The sequence below is a fragment of the Phacochoerus africanus genome, chromosome 2, assembly GCF_016906955.1.
Source record: "Phacochoerus africanus isolate WHEZ1 chromosome 2, ROS_Pafr_v1, whole genome shotgun sequence".
Classification (NCBI taxonomy): Eukaryota; Metazoa; Chordata; class Mammalia; order Artiodactyla; family Suidae; genus Phacochoerus; species Phacochoerus africanus.
The window spans coordinates 11,756,088-11,777,210 of NC_062545.1; the positions used below are offsets into that span (position 1 = coordinate 11,756,088).

Genomic DNA, 21,123 nt, shown 5'->3' on the forward strand with positions numbered 1-21,123 from the left:
AAGAGCAGAGCACTTGACAACCATCGGGCAAATGAGTTAAGGACAAGGGCACAGCAAATGTCACTGCTGTCACCCACTGCAAAGCCCTCTGGGAAAGCATGAATAAATCTCAACCTGTTCTGCCAATGTCGTATGGAGAATATTTGGCGATGGAATGTCTAAAGATCAACCCAAACTGTTTCTTCTGAGAAATTCACAAGTGTAACAGAGAAGGTGATTGTGTGGGGAAGGGGGTGGGGGAAGGGAGGAGGGCGGGGGGCAGGGAGGACTGAAATGAGAAAGGAGCAGGAGTGGACGGTGTGCTTCAAATAACTGAGGTAGTGGTCCCATCAAAGAATGCTGAACAGGCTACCAGTAGTAAAGATGCAGATTCTTTAAAAGAGTTTCACTTCCGGCCAACTGACCCGTCTAGTCTCTTGGATTTGTGTAGGGGTTTATGTGAAGGCAATTCCTGCCCTCCCAAGGAGAAGAGCACCAATTTTGATAGCATAAAGTAAGCATTTACCAAATATGAAAAAGAAATAAAGTTCCACTTAATGAAAATTTAAATCTTTTAAAATATCTTTTGTATTTCATTTTTTTTTTTTCTTATTAGGGCCTCACCACAGCATATGGAAGTTCCTGGGCTACGGGTTGAATTGGAGTTACAGCTGCCGACCAACACCACAGCCACAGCAATGTGGGATCTGAGCCACATCTGCGACCTACACTACAGCTCAGGGCAACACTGGATCCTTAACCCACTGAGAGAGGCCAGGGATCAAACCCGTACCCTCATGGATACTAGTCGGAACCTTAACTTACTGAGCCGCAATGGGAACGCCTAAATTTTTAAAAACTGTTTGTTTGAACTTCTTACGGCCATAAAGAGAGAAAGAAGGAGGATCTAAAACGGGGGGAAAAAAAAAAAAAAAAAAAAGGCCAGGCAATTCTCAGTGTTGCCCAATTTCCCTCTTCTCTGCCTGGACCTAAACATTTGACACAAGGACCTGAAAACTCCAAGCTGAGCATCCCTTCCAGAGGACTAAGTGGCTTTTAAGTTAAATTTTAGAGAGCCTGTAAAAGTTAAAGCCATACCCTTTCCCACCACAATCAGTATGACTTTTTGTTTTGTTCTGTTTTGTTTTTTCTTTTCGGGCTGAACTAGCAGCATATGGAAGTTCCCAGGCTAGGGGTCAAATCAGGGCTACAACTGCCAGCCTACACCACAGTCACAGCAATGCGGGATCCAAACTGCGTCTACCACCTAGACCACAGCTCACGACAACACTGGATCCCCAACCCACTAAGCAAGGGCAGGGATTGAACCCACATCCTCATGGATACTAGTGGGATTTGTTTCCACTGTGCCACAACGGGAACTCCCAGTATGAGATTTTTAATTGAGACACCTGAACCCACGAATTGCATAGCTGGTGAGAGACAAACGATTGCGGCTTTTGGATTCTGGAAATTCTGGACCAGAAGGGAGACATGGTACAGGGAAAGCCACTTCTCCTCAAGCTTTGGGATCTGTCATGTAATCCGGCACAGCATCATCTCCCTACACGACCCAGACAGAAAGCTGAGAGCTCACGACCTGCCTCGGGACCTGAACTCTTCCCAGATACGAGCCAGTGAGGCTTCTGGGGCGGAAGGAGGCAGAGGGCATGGATGACATGGGCTGAGCGCCTCATGGTTGCACCTCCTCCAGCAGCTGCGACCTTGTCAGACCCCCCCAAACCCTTCCATCCTCCTTTATTCTCCTTCACAGTCACACTTCCTTCCTTTTCAGCTCTTCGGTAAAACTAGCTTGTAGTCTGCTAGCTGGTACTTATTTAATTATTGCTTTTTAGGGCCACACCTGCAGCATATGGAAGCTCCCAGTCTAGGGGTCAAATCAAAGCTACAGCTGCCAGCCTACACCACAGCACAGCAACACAGGATCCGAGCCGCATCGGTGACCTACACCACAGCTCACCAGCTGGTCCTCTTTAAATCAACAGCATATTCTGTTGGAGGAAGGAACTTTCCAGTTCAAGAGCAGAGGAAGCTATCTTTAATATCTACAAAATTATAGAAAATCATGCACTCTGAAAAACATTTTCCATATAAATTGTTAAACTTCTGTCATATAACTCTGACCCCCCAGGCCTTGGTAACCACACACCCAGAGCAGGGCCATCCTACTGCCCTATGCCTTTCCCCACTTCCCTCTGCCCCCTAAGCCACTGCCTGATTCATCTTCCAAAGATAATACAATCATTTTGCTTTTCACCCCAACTTAAAAACCTATATGCCTCCCTGAGATCTAGAGGCTGAGATAAAGCTGACATCCCAGCCTTACAGTTAAGACCCTAAAAAGTTGCACCAGCACCGGTCCCACCAAAGCACCAGCCATTCACCACTTCCTAGCCCACACCCTCTACGCCCACGTGCTCAGGACTGCCACCATCGCTGTTACTTCTGCAGGTGACCCTGGAACCTGGAGGGTTTGAACTGCATGGGTCCACTTATATGCAGATTTTTTTCTTTACTAGTAAACACTACAGTACTACACAAACACGGTTGGCTGAATCTGAAGGGCCAACAAGTTATACATGAACTTTCTCTTTTTTTTTTGGCCACGCCTGCAGCTTGCATAAATTCACAGGCCAGGGATTAAACCTGTGCCACAGCAGTAACCAGAGCCACAGCCGGGACAATGCCAGGTCCTTAACCCACTGAGCCATAGGGGAACTCTTTTACATGGACTTTCAATTGCCAGAGGGTCAGAGCCCCTGACCCTTATGTCACTCAGGGGTCAATGCTACCTCCACATTGTCCTTCCATGCTCACACCTGCCTGGCAGCCTGGACAAGCTATTTCACCTACACACCTCTTACCAATTTTTTCAGGCCATATTGTTCCAGGAATTCTCCTTCCTCTCAACACCGTGGCACAAGCTCAACCCCTGATCTCTCACAGCATTTGATGACTGTGCCAGTTGGTCCTACACCATTCTAGAATATTCTTTAGTGTGTACAAAGCCTGACCTCTAACTAAATGATACATTTCCTAGAAACAGGGTCCATATTTTCTAATTGTTTTTATTTTTGAAGCTATAGGCATCTGTTAGGTATGTCAGTATCTAAAGATCCACAAATAAGCGAGAAGGAAGAATTGGGAAGGGAAGAAAGACACAACAGGCTATCAGAAAAGGGGAAGCAAAGATGGATCCAGATATTATCCACAGATCTAGCTCGACTGTGCCATCATTTAGAAACACTTGATGAGGGAGCAAGAGATGGGAACTACTTGGTTTTTCTACTACTGCCAGTTGATAGATAACAAATTCTTAGTGTTTCACGAACACATCATTTGACTGAATGCCTTTCATCAGTTTCTTATTTGCAACCAGACAGTTCTTTCTACACATTCTAAGTTCTTCATCTATGTGCAGATGGAGGAAAAAATGTTCAGCAAGGTTAAATATTCAAACACAAACAGAAGATTGATAATGTGTTGTTTAATTTGGGGTTTTTTTGTTAGTTTGGTTCTTTGTTTGTGGTTTTTTTTTGCCTTTTTCTAGGGCTGCACCCACGGCATATGGAGGTTCCCAGGCTAGGGGTCTAATCGGAGCTGTAGCCACCGGCCTACGCCACAGCAACGCAGGATCTGAGCTGTGTCTGCAACCTACACCAGAGCTCACGGCAACACCAGATCCTTAACCCACTGAGCAAGGCCAGGGATTGAACCCGCAACCTCATGGTTCCTAGTCGGATTCGTTAACCACTGTTCCACGACGGGAACTCCTGTTGTTTAATTTGTAATTTAAGTCAAGTGCTACAGGGAAAATTCCTTTCTGATGGGGTGTCCAAATCACTGTATTGCTGTGGAATTTTTTTTTAAGGAACTTGGCATCTCTGTAACAATTTATAGAGAGAAAAGGATGAAAAAATCAGGAACATGCCAACCTATCTTTACCCTATTTCTCTTTAAGTTCCCAAATCTCATTTGACCCTGATTTTGAAGGAACTGTAGTGGATACTGCTGTGTGTCATCTGATTCCCCCTTCTGAAATGAAGGCATTCTTTCCCTTAGCTGCTTATGGGTCACTAACTGCTCCCTCTCCGGGAAGCTGCCTCCTCTGATGGCAGCTGCCTTGCCCAGTGGATGTGGTGTGCCTTGATGCCAGCAACTCTGAAGGGCCACCCCAGCTCCTGGGCCCTCTGTGGGACCAGCTCAGCACAATTCAACATGGCCCCTCCTCAACCCTGTCCCTTCACCCCCAAGAGCATCCCCAGTAAAACACCGCACCTGCAAATCTCCACCTCGGTCTGTTTCCCCGGGAACCTGAATGAAAGGAGCGGTGCCAGACATTTCTCTGACACTTGTCTAAGTGTTCAGGGGTAGGGGTTCTGACCCCCTAGCAGAAATAGAAACTGTTTAATTATTATACGAATGTGGAAATAGGCCAAAGAAAACATTTTCCTTGGCACCTTATCTGTAATAAAGAGGGAAAAAAACTACCCACAAAAAAATAAAAAAAGTGATTTTCTTTCTTTTTTTTTTTATCCAGACACAGGAATAACTGAGTTATACCAAACTGCTCTTTCCAAAGCCATCCTCTGTATTAGAATCTTACCTGACTAATCTTCCAGCAGTTACTTTTCTTTTCTTGATGCTGCATCGGCAGCACATGGAATTTCCCAGGCGAGGGGTTGAATTGGAGCTGCAGCTGCAGGCCTACGCCACAGCCACAGCCACACCAGATCCAAGCTGTATTTGAGGGCTACGCTGCAGCCTGCAGCAATGCTGGATCCTTAACCCCCTGAGTGAGGCCAGGGATCGAACCCACATCCTCATGGATCCTAGCCGGGTTCTTAGCCCACTGAGCCACTTAAGGGACCTCTCAGCAGTTTTATTACATAATTTCTTTTCCAAAAGTGACAGTGTATGAGAGAATCAGCTAGGTGAGATGGAGCAACACTTAGACATTGCATCAGGAAACGCAATCCGGTCACAAAATGTTCCATTATATATATATATATATACAGCCACCAACATTTTGCAGAGCATACAACTTAACCCATATGGCAAAAATGCAGCCCTTGAGTTCCTGAATCAAGAGGCACAGAAACAGCTCCCCCACCTGAGTGTGCGGTGAGTGACGTGGGCCGGGGCAGGAAACCCGCGCAAAGAACCCGTACCTGGTTTTCTATGGCCTTCCTGTTCTTTGGGTCGCTCACCACCGCCAGCTGCAACTCGGCCATCTTCTTCATCTTGCTGTCCATGTCGATCTTCTGCACGAGGCTTCTGGTCTGGCTCTTCAGCAGCCGCACGGTGTCCTCCTTGCCGTGCTTCTTGGCGCAGAGGGAGGCGCAGGCAGAGTGGATGGCTGTGACCCAGTTCTCCAGATCCGTCTGGCTGGTGGCCTGAACACAGGGGGGAGACCCCATTTGGACCTGTTTCACCACGAAACTGTTCTCCCCCGTGGCAGGTTGGGCTCTGAGGTGTAAAACCCCCAAGTACCTTCAATTCATAAAAACTGGCTCATTTTAAAAACACATACCACTACTCAACTCAGGTCTGCAGGCTTCCTTGACTCCAGAAGGTGGGTGAAGCCACTGAGGGGGTCACATGGCCCCAAAGAGCGAGGCATCAGAGAATCAAGCTGTACCCTAGCCGCAGGGGAGTAATCAGAAAACCAGGGCACGTCATATCACTCTTTAAAAAGCAGCTCATCTTGGAGTTCCCCTTGTGGCTCAGCGGTAAAGAACCCAACGAGTATCCATGAGGATGCGCGTTTGATCCCTGGCCTCGCTCAGTGGGTTAAGGATCCAAAATTCTGCCTTGCTGTGGCTGTGGTGCAGGCTGGCAGCTGCAGCTCCAATTTGAACCCTAGTCTGGGAACCCCCATAGGCCGCAAATGAGGCCCTAAAAAGCAAAAAAATAAAAAATAAAAAGCAGCCCATCTTCATAATTTTAATAGAATGAAAAAACTATCAGGACTCAAATGTTATATTTGGAAGCCTGGATATGAAATTCATCTAGGATATGGACTCCACTATGAAAAATAACAATAAAAGCACTTTGGAAGCGCTCCCTGATGGCACAGAAGGTTAAGGATCCCGTATTGTTACTGCTGCGGCTTGGGTCGTGGCTGCAACATGGGTTCGATCCCTGGCCCAGGAACTTCTGCATGCCAAGGGAGCTGCCAAAATAAAAGAAGAAGAAGAAGAAGAACATTGGAAGGAGGACATAATAAAATTAAAATAATTTGATCTATGAATAGTAGGAATATGAACAGTGGCTCTCTTTTTCTATCCTATAGTACCTTCAGACACAATGACCCTATACTATTTTCATAAAAGAATATTTTATTTTAAAAACACTAAAGAAAGTTTGAACAAAGCCGAATGGGCAAAGACGTAGGATTCTGAGCCGGTCGAAACACACGTTCAGTTTTCCTTGAGGCACAGAAACCACCACACACATTCGTGCCTTGCAGTCAATCCTCCGGTGACCTCTGGGATCATACGACGGCATCTAATGGGACAAGTTCTTTAAAACTACAGATATTTTGCATGAATCACAAAATAGAATATTCACTTCATACCTGCCCCTAAGTCCATACAGGTTTAACCAGTGTATTCACCTTCCCTACAATTCAGATGAACCCCAGGTCGTTACTTTGCTTTAAAGCGTCACAGAAAGTTTAAGCAAGCTTTCTGTTAAAAGAAGGAAAGTTCGGAGTTCCTGCTGTGGTGCGGCAGGATCTGCAGAGTCTCAGAAGCACTGGGATGCAGGTTCAATCCCCAGCCTGGTACTGTGGGTTAAGGATCTGGTATTGCCGAAGCTGTGGCATAGGTCTCAGATCCCCGGTCCAGGAACTCCACATGCCATGGGGTGGCCAAAAATTAAAATAAAAGAAGGAACATTCAAATCTCCAGCCTGACTCTCACCAGTCAGGTGAGGTTGAGAGAAGAAGCAGGGAGGGCAGAGGCCCAATGTGTTTACGGGATCAGGGCTCGGAAATCCTACTATCGCAAACACTTCAGAGATTTCTAGATTCCCAAAGTCAGCCAAGAAATAGCTATGTTGGTCTGCAGGGGTCCAGGGGGCCACCTTTATCAGAGATAAGAATCCAAGACCCAGGAGGCTTTCCGGGCAGCTTCCGACCAGATAGAGTCCACAGGCCATGTGGTGTCTACATGCACAACAGTGTTCGGACTGGGAGGAATTTCAGGAGCACACTTCACCTCTGGGCTATCACCTCTCCCCCCACTTCTTTGGGGTTAACTATTAATAATAGCGGTAACAATTATTAGCATTCCTTCAGTACTTAACACATGCAGATGACCTCAGCTACCCTTAAGGCAATCCTGGAAGCTATGGTCATCCTACTGGTTGAAGGGTCCTATTCGGAGAAGTTCAGAAAGTGCTCCAAGATGATGCTCGGACTCAGCCACAGCGCCAGGATCCACACCCCAGTCTGCCCCCTCATTTGCTAGAAAGATTCTAAGAATCACAGCAGTAGATAACCTGAATCTTAAGGTCCTAAGACCACTTCTGCAGGGAAATGAGACCTTAGAGCATTTGTCAGGGAGGGTTTTCCTGAAAAGCTTCTTCTTTCACTACCACTGGAGATTCTTGAGAAGAACTTAAGCCTCTACTGTGCATTTTCTCTGGGTTTTCACGTGAGACGCCTCCTCCACTCTGGGCATTTGGATCCTGCATACGCTAGATCACAAAGTGCCCCAGAACAGGAATCCTAACTTTTCTTTCTTGTATCTTGAAAAGCGGCACCTGGGCACACAAGAAATGCTTGCTGGGTGCATGATAGCACTCACATGGTACCTGGCAGTGGGCAGGCGCCAATGCTCTTGCTTAAACAGTAATCTAAAGCCTAGTGGCTTGTAGTCTATTTCAGCGCTAAGCTGACCCTCTTGATTCTGGTCCTTCTCATCCTAACTGGGCACAAGCCATCGCTTCTACCCTGTGTTTCGAAAGCTGGGCAGTACCTGGAAAAGGTAGACGTCTCCAAAAGAGTTGCTGAGGCAGAAGACATTTTCCTTCTTAGGATGCTCGGGGACGGACTGCACTATGCTGTCTTCAGCAAACAGGGCACACCGAGGGGCGCCACTCTGATCCGTGGAATTCTTCCCGTAGGTCTCGTAAAACAGTAGGGTGCATCCTGAGAAAGAGAGAAGACAGGTCTTGGTCACATGTCCTGGGGAATCTGTGTAGGAAAGGAATGAGCAGTAAGGGAGGGAGGGAGGGAGAGGGGAAGGGAAGAGAGAAAGGAAGAAAGAGAGAAGGAGAAAAAGAGAAAGAAAGAAAGAAAGCAGGAAGGAAGGGAAGAAGGAGAAGGAAGGACGCTAAATGAGACCATTTAATACAAAAAGGAATTCTAGTATCTAAAACACACCCAGTGATGTTAGATTAGCATCAATTCAGATGAAAATGAAATATCTGGAGTTCCTTGGTAGCCTAGTGGTTAAGTATCCAGCACTGCAACTGCTGTGGCCTGAGTTCAGTCCCTGGCCTGGGAACTTCTGCATGTCATGGGTATGGCCAAAAAAAGAAAAAAGGGAGTTCCCATCATGGCTCAGTGGTTAATGGACCTGATTAGTAACCATGAGGGTGCGGGTTCGATCCCAGGCCTTGCTCAGTGGGTTCAGGATCTGGTGTTGCCGTGAGCTGTGGTGTAGGTCCCAGACGTGGCTTGGATCCTGCGTTGCTATGGCTGTGGCGTAGGTCAGCAGCTATAGCTCCGATTCGACCCCTAGCCTGGGAACCTCCATATGCCGCATGTGCGGCCCTAAAAAGACAAAAGACAAAAAAAAAGAAAATAAAAAAGAAAGAAAGAAAATGACATGTTTTATAAATGTAATATCGATAATAACAATACCAAGCATTGATTGTTGCTTAACCCCCGTCAGGACGTCTTCTAAGTATCTAGCATGCACTGGATCATTTAGTCCCAAGATCAGCCTTAGAAGGCAGGCAGAGTTACTAATCCCATTTTACAGATGGAAAGCCTGAGAGTTTACACTGCTACGCAGCTCCCAGAACTGGATTGCAGTAGAGCAGGGTGTGAACGCAGGCACCCTGGCTGCAGAGCCCTCGCTCTTAACCACAGCACCACACCTAGGACATCTGTGCGAGAGACAGAAGAAAATCCTATATTCACTGACTAAGTGAGTTTCTACATTTATAATGTGTGGTAACAGAAAATAAGTTGACATGGAGAATTGTGCCATCTGTGAGAGAAAGTACGTAGTTTATCCTCCAAGTGCCATGTAAGATAACTTAATTTTACTATGTTCTTTTATATCATAGCGATAGGAAATATTACCATAATCTTACTCATTTAGATCAAGAGAGGAAAATGAAAGTATATACCTTGTATTTTAAAATATAAAATCCCTAAAGTGCTGCTACGAATGCCTGCAAGTACACGGCTTTCCCTTATAAGCTAATTAAGTTTTGTGGGTACAATTCACTAAGGGTCTGCTTTGCTCACTTGATGGGATTGTTTTCTGATGAGACCTAATTTTTAAGCACATTCTAAAATGCCCACAGGTATTTTGACTTGTTGAATATCCCTCGAAACCCTCAACCAATAAACATTTTTGAGCCCTTTGCATGCGCTGATGGATGACATACATCACAATGCGGTGACCAGCCCCTGCCTCTGCAAATACCTTTTACACTGAATTAATGAAGTGCCAGCCTGCCTTCCCCTGCATTGCAGGCAAATGGGGTCCATTTCATGCCTGCTTCACCCTACCGTGTCAGGAGTCTTCATTCATCAAGGTTGAAATGCTTTGAAAACTATTGCGCTATCAGCTTTATCTCTTCCTTTAAAAACACCTCTTAATACAGACAAACAAGTTTATATAATGGAACCCAGCCTAGCAGAGAAGACAGGAGGAAAAAAATGCAGGATGCCCCCAGAAACAGCATCCCCAGGACACTCTCTCCCACCGTGGCACTTCCGCCATGGCACTTCGTGATCTTGAGAAGCACTGAGCAATCGCTCTTCCTACAAACAAAACCCATCCAACCCCAGAGGCTGTAAAAGCCCCTTAGAACAAGGGAACGGAGCAAGGGGTTTATGCTGCTGCAGGTCTGAGCCAGTCTCTTCTTCCAGCCCCTAATGCCCTGAACAGCGTTCATCTTTCCCTCTGGAAAAGCCTGCCCAACGCTACTGCTGCATGTGTGGCATGCCACGACCTGGGCACCTGAGGACCAGGGCAAAAGTGACTGAGGAACACCAGCTCCACCCCAATCCAAATGCTTCCCAGTAGGTTAAGTTAGACTTCCAGCACCCCTGCCACTGAGTTTGACTCATTCCATCTGGAGGAAAGGAACGCAATCTCGGGCAGACGCCAAGATGTCACCAACCCTAATACCCCCTCTATGGCAGAAGGCAGCTCCCCTGAGGAAGCCTGAAACCACAACCGGGCATTTTTCATTTTAGAACCAGGCCAGGATGTGAAACAACATGCAGAATTTTGTTGTCAGCAAACTCAAAGAACAGGACATCAACCGTAAACCTATTAGATCGGTTTTAACTTCATCTGTGACTGTGATGAGCGGGCCCTGAGGCCGATGGAAAGGGACTGTCAGTGGAGTCTCCTGTGCCCCCCGCCCCACAGGGTTGTGGCTCTTGGCCCTGCCCTGCCCCCAACCAGGAGCTGGTGTCTCCCTGGAGGGTGGACAGCTAAAGCAGAAAGAGAAAACAGATCAGAACAGCGGTGGGAATATGAGAAGAGAGGAGGTGCTGCTAGTAGAAATAGCACTAGGGACAGAAAGAAAAGGAGAAACGAGTCTCGGTCTCCCCTCAAAGCCTCCTTTTCACTGTCACCCTCTGAACCCACGCTCATCCCTCCTTCCCGGTCTCAGGCCGAATGACCAACATCCCGAGGTCCGTTAAGAACCCCGCTCCTGACATCAGTCAGCTGCTGTGCATGCTGAAGGATGCCTGTGAGGCCCCTGCCAACTACTCTGCCCAGGAAGTCCCCCGTGAACTGCATGAAAACGTACTCACTGGAAAATACAGATGGAAAGCAGAATTACCCTTGTTAAAAATTTATTACATCCTCCAAACCCTAAAAAAACACCTGTGCCATTAGCACACCTATACATTCAACGTAGGTAGACAACCAGATGTTTGCCGACAGCTGCGGGCCCTTTATTTACACAGATACTTCAAGGGTGCTTTTAAAATTCTGCTTAAATGTACATGTGCATATAAATACACACACACACACACACATATATATCCTTAACGATGATGAAACCAATAGTAAGTCCAAATCTTTCAACTTAGATTCTAAGCCAAGAAAGTTGAATTCAACGTTGAATTCCCAGAAGAAAGGGGTGTAGAAAACCACATGGAAAAGGTTATGCTGCGGGGGGTGGGGTGGAGGGCGCACATCTTTATCGCATGCCTTTCCTCGGCTGCAAAGGAAACAGAGATGTGTGCTTAGCAACACTTGCGCCGACACAGCACCCCTATCCACAGGTCTGCCCGTGTTTGACAAGCGAGAGCTCAGACAGGAGTGCGGATCTTGAAACTGTCAAAGACACGTCAGGACCACCCCGCCCCTGACCTGCGGCCAGAGGTTGTCAGGGCAGCTTCTGGGATGGAAGGCAGGATCCTGGAACTGCCCTCTTTCAACCTTAGGTGATAACTGCCTGCACCTCCTGCAGGAAACCGCTAACGATCTGGTTCAGGAAGGCAGTGGGCTTTTTTCTGTTGTATTTGTTACATTAATTCCCAATCAGTTTGTCTTCCATCGATTTGCCCTGTCCCACCCTCTGATGAACCACAATAAATTCAGTGTCTCTTCTGTAAGACTGTTAGGCTCACTCTCACCCCAGTTCTCATTCCTCCAGGTAAACACTGCTAGGTCCTCGTGCCATCCTCCATATGGCATGGCTCTGAATCCCTTTGGTGTCACTGACAGCCCCCACTTCTCAGAGTAGGATTATGGACACACATACACAGGCCCAGCCCCCACCACCGCCATGGTGTACCCTGGGGGCTTTCAAAACTCATTCTGAATGGCCTGCAGATCAAACTCCCACACTCTTTCACCTGTAATACTTTGCAGCCACACCCCCCCACCCTGCACTTGCATAGCTATTTGATTAATAAACCTTAAAGCATCACTGATCCTTTCAAAACATCATCTTGTGGGCTTCGACCCATTATTTCAACTTTTCAAATCTCTTCTTACACTAGAAGACCCTGCCTCCCCAGTCCGCACACATCGGGGAAGCTCTCCATCTTCCTCAGCCACAAGGTGCCACAAGGTACCACAAGGACTCAGATCCTTGGAAAAGAGGCACCTGTGTGGGAGGCTGGGTCTGGGGTTTTATAAATCCTCCAGGTTGCTAGGGAAAGGCATCACTTAGGGATGAGACTCCTTCGCGGGTGCACCTTTCCCAGAAGGGCTTCTGGGTAATTAGGAAGTGACGCCAGCTCCCCAAGCTCACAATTTCTAAAAATGGGGAGCACTGAGCAGGGGTCCAGGCCTTCCACATGTGCTGTGGGCTAATCAGTCCAGGGTCCGGAACAGTGGCAGCCGCTAACGAGGTCTAACTTTGCACACACCACGCTCGCCTCCTCTGACAGAGTCACAGGACAGCTGTGCAGAAATGCCGGAGGCTGTTCGGCTGCTGTGCTCTTCACATCTGCAGAAATCAACGCGAGGCTGACTCAGAGCCTCACGCTTCCTCAGGACACAGGTCGATTTAAATAATCTTTCCATCCACAGTGAGCTGGGTGAGAGCTTCTCTCTCTCTCTCTCTCTCTCTCTCAGGGCTGCACCCATGGCACATGGAAGTTCCCAGGCTAGGAGTCAATCAGAGCTGTAGCTGCCAGCCTACACCACAGCCACAGCAACACCAGATCCCCGGGCCACTGAGTGAGGCCAGGGATCGAACCCACATCCTCATGGATACCAGTCAGCTTCATTTCTGCTGTGCCACAACAGGAATTCTGAGAGTAATTTTTAAACAGCAATGCCCGTGGGAAACTTTCATCACCTTAACAAAGCAATGCTTACCCCTATTTCCTTTGCATCAAAAAGGAAAAAAAAAAAAAGCATTTGTGTGTGATGACAGACTCCCTTCACCAAAGTGACGTGACACAAATCAAGCAATGCAGATGAGATTCTCAGTTGTACAAACTGGGAAGGATACCTGTTGGAGTTCTGAATGTGTGCAGAATTCATGAGCTATATTCCAAGCATCTAAAGGACAGTTGGTTACCTGTTTGGGGCTTCCCTCCCCCTCCCCCTGCATGCACCCCTAGATGCAGGAAAAGTATTCGAGTGGTACAGAAATACCTCTGAAATCACAAGCAATAGTTATTCGATTCAACCATTACTTATTAGAATGAATAATGTAGGGCTAATTAGCCCTATTACCCAGGTTTGAGAAAGTATCTGGAGGAAGGCGGGCTGGTAGAGTTTGGATCAGATGCCTTCACATGCATCCAAATCAACGCTGGACTCGCCGGCCTTTCCTAGGAAAGAGGACAGTGGAGGAAATGACTCCAGGGGCCCTCCGAGTGGTGGGGACGCTTACCTTTCAGCGTCACCCAGTACTGTTTCCACTTCCTCCGAGCCACCAGCTCCAGCTTCCTTTCCTTCTGCAGCGTGACCAGGGGTTTGAAGAAGAGCCACCCGGCTTTGCGGACCACTCCCTGCTCCTTCTCAAAGAGCAGGTCCAGCTGCTCCAAAGAGCTGAGCGACTCGCTGCTGGACTCGGCGGTCTCTGTGGAGGTCTCCAAGTTCTCCGTGTTGGTCCTGCTCATCTCCAGCTCTCGCATGAAGTTCTCGTAAATGTTCTGTTGGAGGGGATCGCTGCCCATCGCAAGGGCCGATTCGCTTCTGTGGGACAGGATGTGAGCTGAGCCCCCTGACCACAGGGACGCCGATGCCTGGGAAGGTCCCTGCATGTCCACGTTCAGCCCATCTGAGCGGCTGTCAAAGTAGTCACTGCCCTCCTTGGACCTCGGCTCCTGTGAGCAACGCAGACGACCATCCGTCAGAGGTTATGCACAGCCAGAGAGCCGCTTCCCCACAACGGCCTCATCGTGAATAGTGTGGCTTGCTAACACTGTGGCTGCAGAGTGAGATTCTTTTTAACAAAATGCATCTTTAATTATCAGGTCTCCAAACCAGAAAGAACTGTAGAAACAGTACTGCTCAACCCAATTTATAGCCAGTGGAGTCAATCCTTAAAAATGTAAACCAAATACCCCTAACTATCCTAAGTCGAATCTACACTCGGCATCAAAAAATGAGCTAGTAGGAGTTCTCTTATGGTGCAGTGGGTTAAGGATCCAGAGTCACTGGATCCTGAGCCACTGCAGTGGCTCAGGTTGTTGCTGCTGAGTGGCTTCAATCCTTGGCCTGGAAACTTCCCCATGCCGTGAGTGTGGCCAAAAAAAAAGAAAAAAAATAAAAATAAACCAGTATATTCAAAACACACTAGTGAAGATTTCTGGACTCAGATGTCTTCGCTAGTTATGAATCACTGTCTTCCAGGAAAGAATTCGTGTTCCTGGAGGCTGATTTCCTTCCGGAGCTTTTAAAAGCTAAATTAGACAATCTCTAGTTCCAGGAGCACGGGGGGTGGTATTATATACAAACTCTTCTTCCTCTCCACACAGTGAAGAGTCTCAGCTTCTCAACCACCACACCCTCTCAACCCAGGTCTAGATGCTGAGATCGCCAGCATCTCATTTTCCCTCTTTAGATAATAAAAACCACGCATCTGGGATTGCTTATCCACAAAGGATAGTCGCTAGTAACTGCGGCTTTTGTTTCATAACTCACATTTTATACTTAATTTGGGAATTCTTCCATGAAAGGAATATACTATTTATCCATTCACCTTCTTTTATTTAAACCCTTATTTTATTCTAAGCACCAAGAATACCAAAGCATGTATTCAATATTTATTCCAACATAAAATCAGACACATACGGTTCTACGTAAAATTAAGATTGATCAAATAACCACTGCCCATTTAGGACAACACACACTCCACACTGAACTGGTCATGCATAGAGCTGAGAACATGGCCATGCACAGAGCTGAGAACACGTAAGGTTCCTCTAATGTCTAGATCAGAGTCATTCAAGAATAACTTGCATTGAGGCCATTCACTGGTCCATAGCAGCAGGCAAATTTTTCATCAGAAAGTGAGCTTCAGTTGTGACTTAACAGACACTGACATTGCACTGACAGCTTAGGTTAAGGTAACTCTGCAGGGAGATGCTAACACACACTCATCTCTTCGGTGGTGAGTGGGTCTTCAATTTCAGTCCCCTACCCATTAAAATAAAAAGGATGGAAAACCAGGTCAAAGACCATTGGCGAAAGACCTTATTTTGAATATTCCCCTGTGTGGGGAGTAGTTTTCTTTTCAGAAACCATCCGGAAGTCAAGCAGCAATTACTTGCTATCTTTTGTAGCAAAATGAACAGAAGAGTGCTTTCAGGTACCCAGGGGCCATACACAACTGAGCCCCAAACATGCTATTACTAATGAAAATATTATTTTCCGCTATGTTCACCACTATGGCCCATAGTCAGATTTATTTATACACTGATGCTTATGCAAGAACAGAACGAATAAGCCAGCTACAGTGAGTCACTTAGGAAACTCTCAAAATAGTTTGAAGTTTTTAAAATTTAATTGTCACTTTGCTGTTCTTCAAAAGCTCCTAGGGGGTGAAGGAATACTTCTCATTTAGCTAGTATTGACATTATTTCAGCGATGAATAGGACTCGCTCACAGCCTCCGAATGCTGGGATTGTTTCCAGCACCCAGCAAGAGCTGTACCAGGGTGTTTCAGAACACAGAACCCTGCCAGAGAAAGGCATCAGGTGTCAAACTTAAATGTAACCCATTAGCACTCTTCACCTTGTCGCTCAAAAGAAGGAGACTTAAGTTGAACCACAAACTTTCAAATGATCGACCCCAGCAAAGCAAGCCAGATTTTCCTCCTTGAGAAATGGAGAAAGATTGCATTTTTGCATTTATATCTGATTCTTATGCAGATAGGAATCTTCTCAGTCTCTAAAAAATTTGTAAAGCTTTCTATCTAGAATCCCAACAGCCACTGACTCATTTTCAGGCTAATGGAAAGGGAGGGAGGGAGACCCTCAATAGTCTCAGCAGGATTTCCTGACCCCTGCGTCATGGGCCCAAAATGAAGGTGCTACGTTAGACAGGTAGGTAAAGAGGTCTGATTTCCATCTCCACCCCCATCAAGCGGCCGTAAATGATGGAAAACGCACTGTAGCCAAGACGGGAGAGGAACCCTAGAGACGTCACTAAATTGCTTGGGAGCCAAAGAAAACATCTAATCACCTTTTCTCACTTTCTAGGAGAAAGTACCAAATTCGCATGCCATTGTCCTTCACTTCACAGTAAGGGCCACGAGTCCCCTGCTCAAAGTCCCTGTGACCACGCGGCCCTCAAAGGGCAGTGAGAGCCTACAATTAAGAGGGTCAGGAGTTCCCTCTGTGGCTCAGCGGTAATGAACCTATTACCCACAAGGACACAGGTTCGATCCCTGCCCCCACTAGTGGGTTAAGGATCCGGTGTTGCCATGAGCTGTGGTGTAGGTCACAGATGTGGCTCGGACGCCCGGTTGCTGTGGCTGTGGTGTAGGCCGTCGGCTACACCTCGGATTTGACCCCTAGCCTGGAAATGTCCATATGCTGAGGGTGCAGTCTAAAAAGACAAAACAAAAACAAAAAGTGCCAGGGTCTCGGTGTCCTGACTCTCCTCTGTAAGAAACTCTGCAGGAGTGCAGAGCAAAAGCGCACATTTTGTTCAGCTGTATAGATTTATCAATTGTGGGGACATGAACAAAACTAAAAAGATGCTTCCATAGGCCGCTTTCTAAAAATCCAAGATAGTTTATTATCTGAATATTCCATAGCCCCAACGTAATTACTGGTGGCTCTCAACAGTACCTTGACCACCAGGTGGGCTAACTGGAAAAGGCATTCGTTTGAGCTTTAGCAAAAATGGCTTTGGCCCCCGCTTCTCCACCAATGAGCTATGTGTCTTCAAACTCCTTGAGTCTTAGTTTCTTGATTTTTAAAAAGAGAGGGAGTCCTTTCTAGCTTTCAAATTCAGACTGTTTGATTATAACCAGTCTGCTCTTTTTTTAATTTTAAACATTTTTTAATTAATTAATATATTTTTATCTTTTTAGGGCTGTATCACGGCATATGGAAGTTCCCAGGCTAAGGGTTGAATCACAGCTGCAGCTGCCAGCCTATCCCACAGCCACAGCAGTGCCAGATCTGAGCCATGTCTTTGATGGACACCACAGCTCTTGGCAATACCAGATCATTTAAGCCACTGAGTGAGGCCAGGGATTGAACCCACATCCTTACGGATAGTGGGAACTCCAACTTTTTTAAAATTGTAGTTGATTTACAATGTTGTGCCAATTGCTGCTGCACAGCAAAGGGATCCAGTCACACATACATATACATTCTTTTATACTCTCTTCCATCATGGTGTAACCCAAGAGATTGGATATAGTTCCCTGTGGGGTACAGCAGGACCTCACTGCTTATCCATTCTCAATGTCACAGAGTGTATCTGCCAAGCCCAAACACAGTCTGCTCCTAACTCCACAAGCTTACACGTCTGGATGATACAGACTTGAAGAAGGGTCATTCCCCAGGGCTGGCTGGACAGTGGGGGCTGCATGGGATAGAACGTGGTCAGTTCACAGTGGCAATGGGTCTGCTTTGGATCTGCATGGAAACTGAATGAGACACACCAGAGCCGGGTGTAAGCCAGGCCACCCGCGCAGATGAGAAACACGCCTGGTGCAAATAAGGGGTGTGGAGAACAGGCTCAGGGCCAGGATCAACGAGGGGCTGCAGCAGATGAGAGCCAAACATAAACCCGCAACACAACACCTGCATCAAAAAAGATGGGAAAGCTGCCTGCGTGGGACCACGATTCCCCAGAAAGTAGAACTATTTTATTTCTCCCACTATGCTTGACTGCCGCCAGTTGTTTGAGAAATGGGAGCTGGAAAGTTATATTATTTTCTACCCCTAAAGCACTATTAAAGTTTTGTAATTATATATCTATCTAGGATGATAAAGTGCAATTCTAGAAACAAATGGGCCATTCAAATTTCCTTCAACGATATCATGTATATGAATTAAAAAAAAACCATTTTCTTTTTTAATAAATAATTAAAAATAAAAACAAACAAAAGAGCAAGCAACCAAAAACTTAGGAATTGCTGCTAGTTACCTAAGAAGGTGAATGACTTCCTTCCTGGCGTCAGGGTCATTTTGCTTTCCCCCCTCAAATGTTATACTTGGCCCCTTACAAGTATTATTGCCATCATCGTGATTCTTATTTTATCAACATATTTTCACTATTACATGAACTTATTTCAAGACGTTTTCAAAACCGTTAGCCATCCCCATGAGCAGGTGGTAAGATTATACCTACAGATAAATCACCAACATTTTTTTTTCCTGATATACCAACTGAACAATAGGAATTTAAATTTCCCCAAAGTCATACCAAGCTCAGGAAGACCACTCATCCAAAAACAACAACAATCTCTCTCTCTTCCTTTTTGTTTAGGCTTTAAGAATGAGCTCTAGAAAATCCTCAGATAACTAATTCACTGGGAAGTCTCTCCAACACTGTCCCTTTCTAAGCGCCATGTGACCAGGTCTTAGGATGAGTGAGGCCCGTGGAATTTCTATCAGCGCCAGTAGGAGACCGTACAGAGTTGGAGAGACTGAAGTGGAGGGTTAGGAGTGAAAATGCACACACCCCTGCCATCAGGATGGGTCAGGCCTTAGGCTAAGCTCTTCGCTCCCAGGAGCTCATTTAAGCCTCTAGACCACGCTCGCTGTGCAGTAGCTTCTGCTAACTTTCCCATTTCACAGACAGGAAAACCAAGGCCTCCCCGCGCTCCCGGCTTTACTCACCTGGAGTCTCCTTTTCTTTCTGGAGAGGCTTCCCGTCCAGTCGCTGATGCGGCGCATCCTGGCTTTCAGGGTGTCCTTCTTGGAGGGCTCCTCGCTCAGGGCCCGGGACTTGCGGCAGGGCAGCGTGAAGGACGCGAACTGCCCGGGCTCCCCGCGCTCCACGCGGGCCGGCACGTCCATGTCGGAGGCGAAGGAGACGCGGGCGCTGAGGCTGGCTCGCGGGCCCATGTAGTCATCGGAGAGGCGCAGGGCCGCGGGGGCCAGGCTCCCCAGGATGGGGTCCCGGTAGGGTTCGCGCAGGGACGAGAGGGAGGCGCTTTGGCTGAAAGGCTTTGGAGCATCCCTGGGCGGGAAGCCGGCGTGGAGGCCACGCTCGGGCTCGGGCTCGGGCTCCGGCTCCGGCTCGCCATCGGGCGTCCCGGGCGCCGCGAAGGAGCCCTCGGCCTCGCTGACCTCGCCGGCCGGGCCCCAGGGCGAGTCGTACCAGGAGGATTCGGAGCTCAGCGAGCTGCCCTTGCTGGAGCGCGGGCGTGCGGCGGCCGGGGAGGCGCGCGGGCTGGGCGGCGAGCCGGCCGAGTAGCGCAACAGCTGCACGGGGCCGCCCGAGGCCCCCGGGGCCGCCGCAGCCTGCGGGCCACCGCTGTGGAACTCGACCCGCAGGCACCCATCCAGCTTGCCCAGCGTCTTGATAAGCACCCTGGGGCTCTTGCGGTCCTCGCCGGGCGGGGTGGACGCCACGCTCTCTTGCCTGCCGTAGCAGTTGAGAAGATGCCCGTTGCAGTCCCTAGAGGCCGCGTGGTTCTCTGCTGGTGGGTGCCCGACATAGTGGAAGCCATTGTCGGGGGAGAAAGCAGCATCGTTGCCCTGGAAATCAGACCCTGAGGCACTTGTCCTGTGCTTGGAGTAGGCACTGCCTTTGGAGACTTTGCACGTAGGGCCCCCCGGTCGGGATGCATAAGGCTGATTGGTCTTAAAGTGAGAAAGGCAGCTTCGGGCCAGGGACCTGGATTTGTACCCAGCTCCGCTGCTTCCATGACCCCATCCATGCAGTGACTTGTCATCCTTTGCATGAAGGCCACGGATTTTCAGGGAGCAGGGCTTTTGCTTAGCACCAGTAATAGTATTGCTATGATTTTTAGATCCTTGAAGGGTGTACTGACTCTCAGAGTTCCCCATTTTAACCTAAATTAAGAAGAGTAGCATCAGTAAGAGTCGTGATCTCAATTACCTTCCATTAATGCAAAACTTGCTACAAAATATGTTCTTCACATGCAAAAGGAACAGTGGGGAGTTCCCATCGTGGCGCAGTGGTTAACAAATCCGACTAGGAACCATGAGGTTGCGGGTTCAATTCGTTGCCATGAGCTGTGGTATAGGTCGCAGACGTGGCTAGGATCCCGCGTTGCTGTGGCTCTGGCATAGGCCGGTGGCTACACCTCCGATTCGACCCCTAGCCTGGGAACCTCCATATGCCGTGGGAGCAGCCCAAGACATGGCAAAAAGAAAAAAAAAAAAAAAGAAAGAAAAAGAACAGCGGAACCCCCGAAACTTCTTTCTGATTCCGACACAACTGCCAGAAATAGGGACAAGAGGGATTCACTGAGGAGTTCACTTGGGGGGCAGGGGGTTAAGAACTCAACTGCAGCAGCTCAGGCTGCTGCGGAAGTGCAGTGTGATCCCTGGCCAGCCAATGGGTTAAAGGATCCGCCATTGCCACAGCTGCCACCATAGGTGGCAGTTATGGCTCAGATGCAGCTTCTAGCCCAGGAAGTTCCATATGTCCTGGGTGCAGCCATAGAATTTAAAACAGACAAACCAAAAACCCTTGTGACTCACTGAATTGGTTCTCTGGTTCTCTTCCTGCAATGCAGGTCATCAGACAGACAGACAGTAGTGCATGTTCCTGTGCTAGTGATTTTAAGCACATAATTTCTTGGCTGATGTTAATCAGAAATCGAAGAGGCACAGGACTCAGCTTAAGACTGAAGCTTTGAACCAATGATTCTTGAAGAGAAAAATGAAGGGAAAGTCTCCTGACTCTGTCATCCCAGTACACTGATTTTTCAATGACTCGAGAGATATCTTTTCTTTGTGTATACATTATAGGAAGAGCTAATATCGCAGCTCAATATAAGTGA

General features: G+C 47.6%; 1 protein-coding gene across 1 annotated transcript in view; it reads right to left on the reverse strand.

Annotated features, from left to right (window-relative positions):
• TIAM2 (TIAM Rac1 associated GEF 2) overlaps positions 1 to 21,123 on the reverse strand; it is a 237,261-nt gene that overhangs the window by 96,487 nt on the left and 119,651 nt on the right. The window contains exons 4-7 of the mRNA XM_047769867.1: positions 18,986 to 20,167; positions 13,570 to 14,005; positions 7,986 to 8,158; positions 5,172 to 5,396 (exon numbers count right to left, since the gene is read on the reverse strand). Of these exons, the coding sequence (XP_047625823.1) occupies positions 5,172 to 5,396; positions 7,986 to 8,158; positions 13,570 to 14,005; positions 18,986 to 20,161 (2,010 nt within the window). The 5' untranslated portion in view covers positions 20,162 to 20,167. The remainder of the gene's footprint in view (positions 1 to 5,171; positions 5,397 to 7,985; positions 8,159 to 13,569; positions 14,006 to 18,985; positions 20,168 to 21,123) is intronic.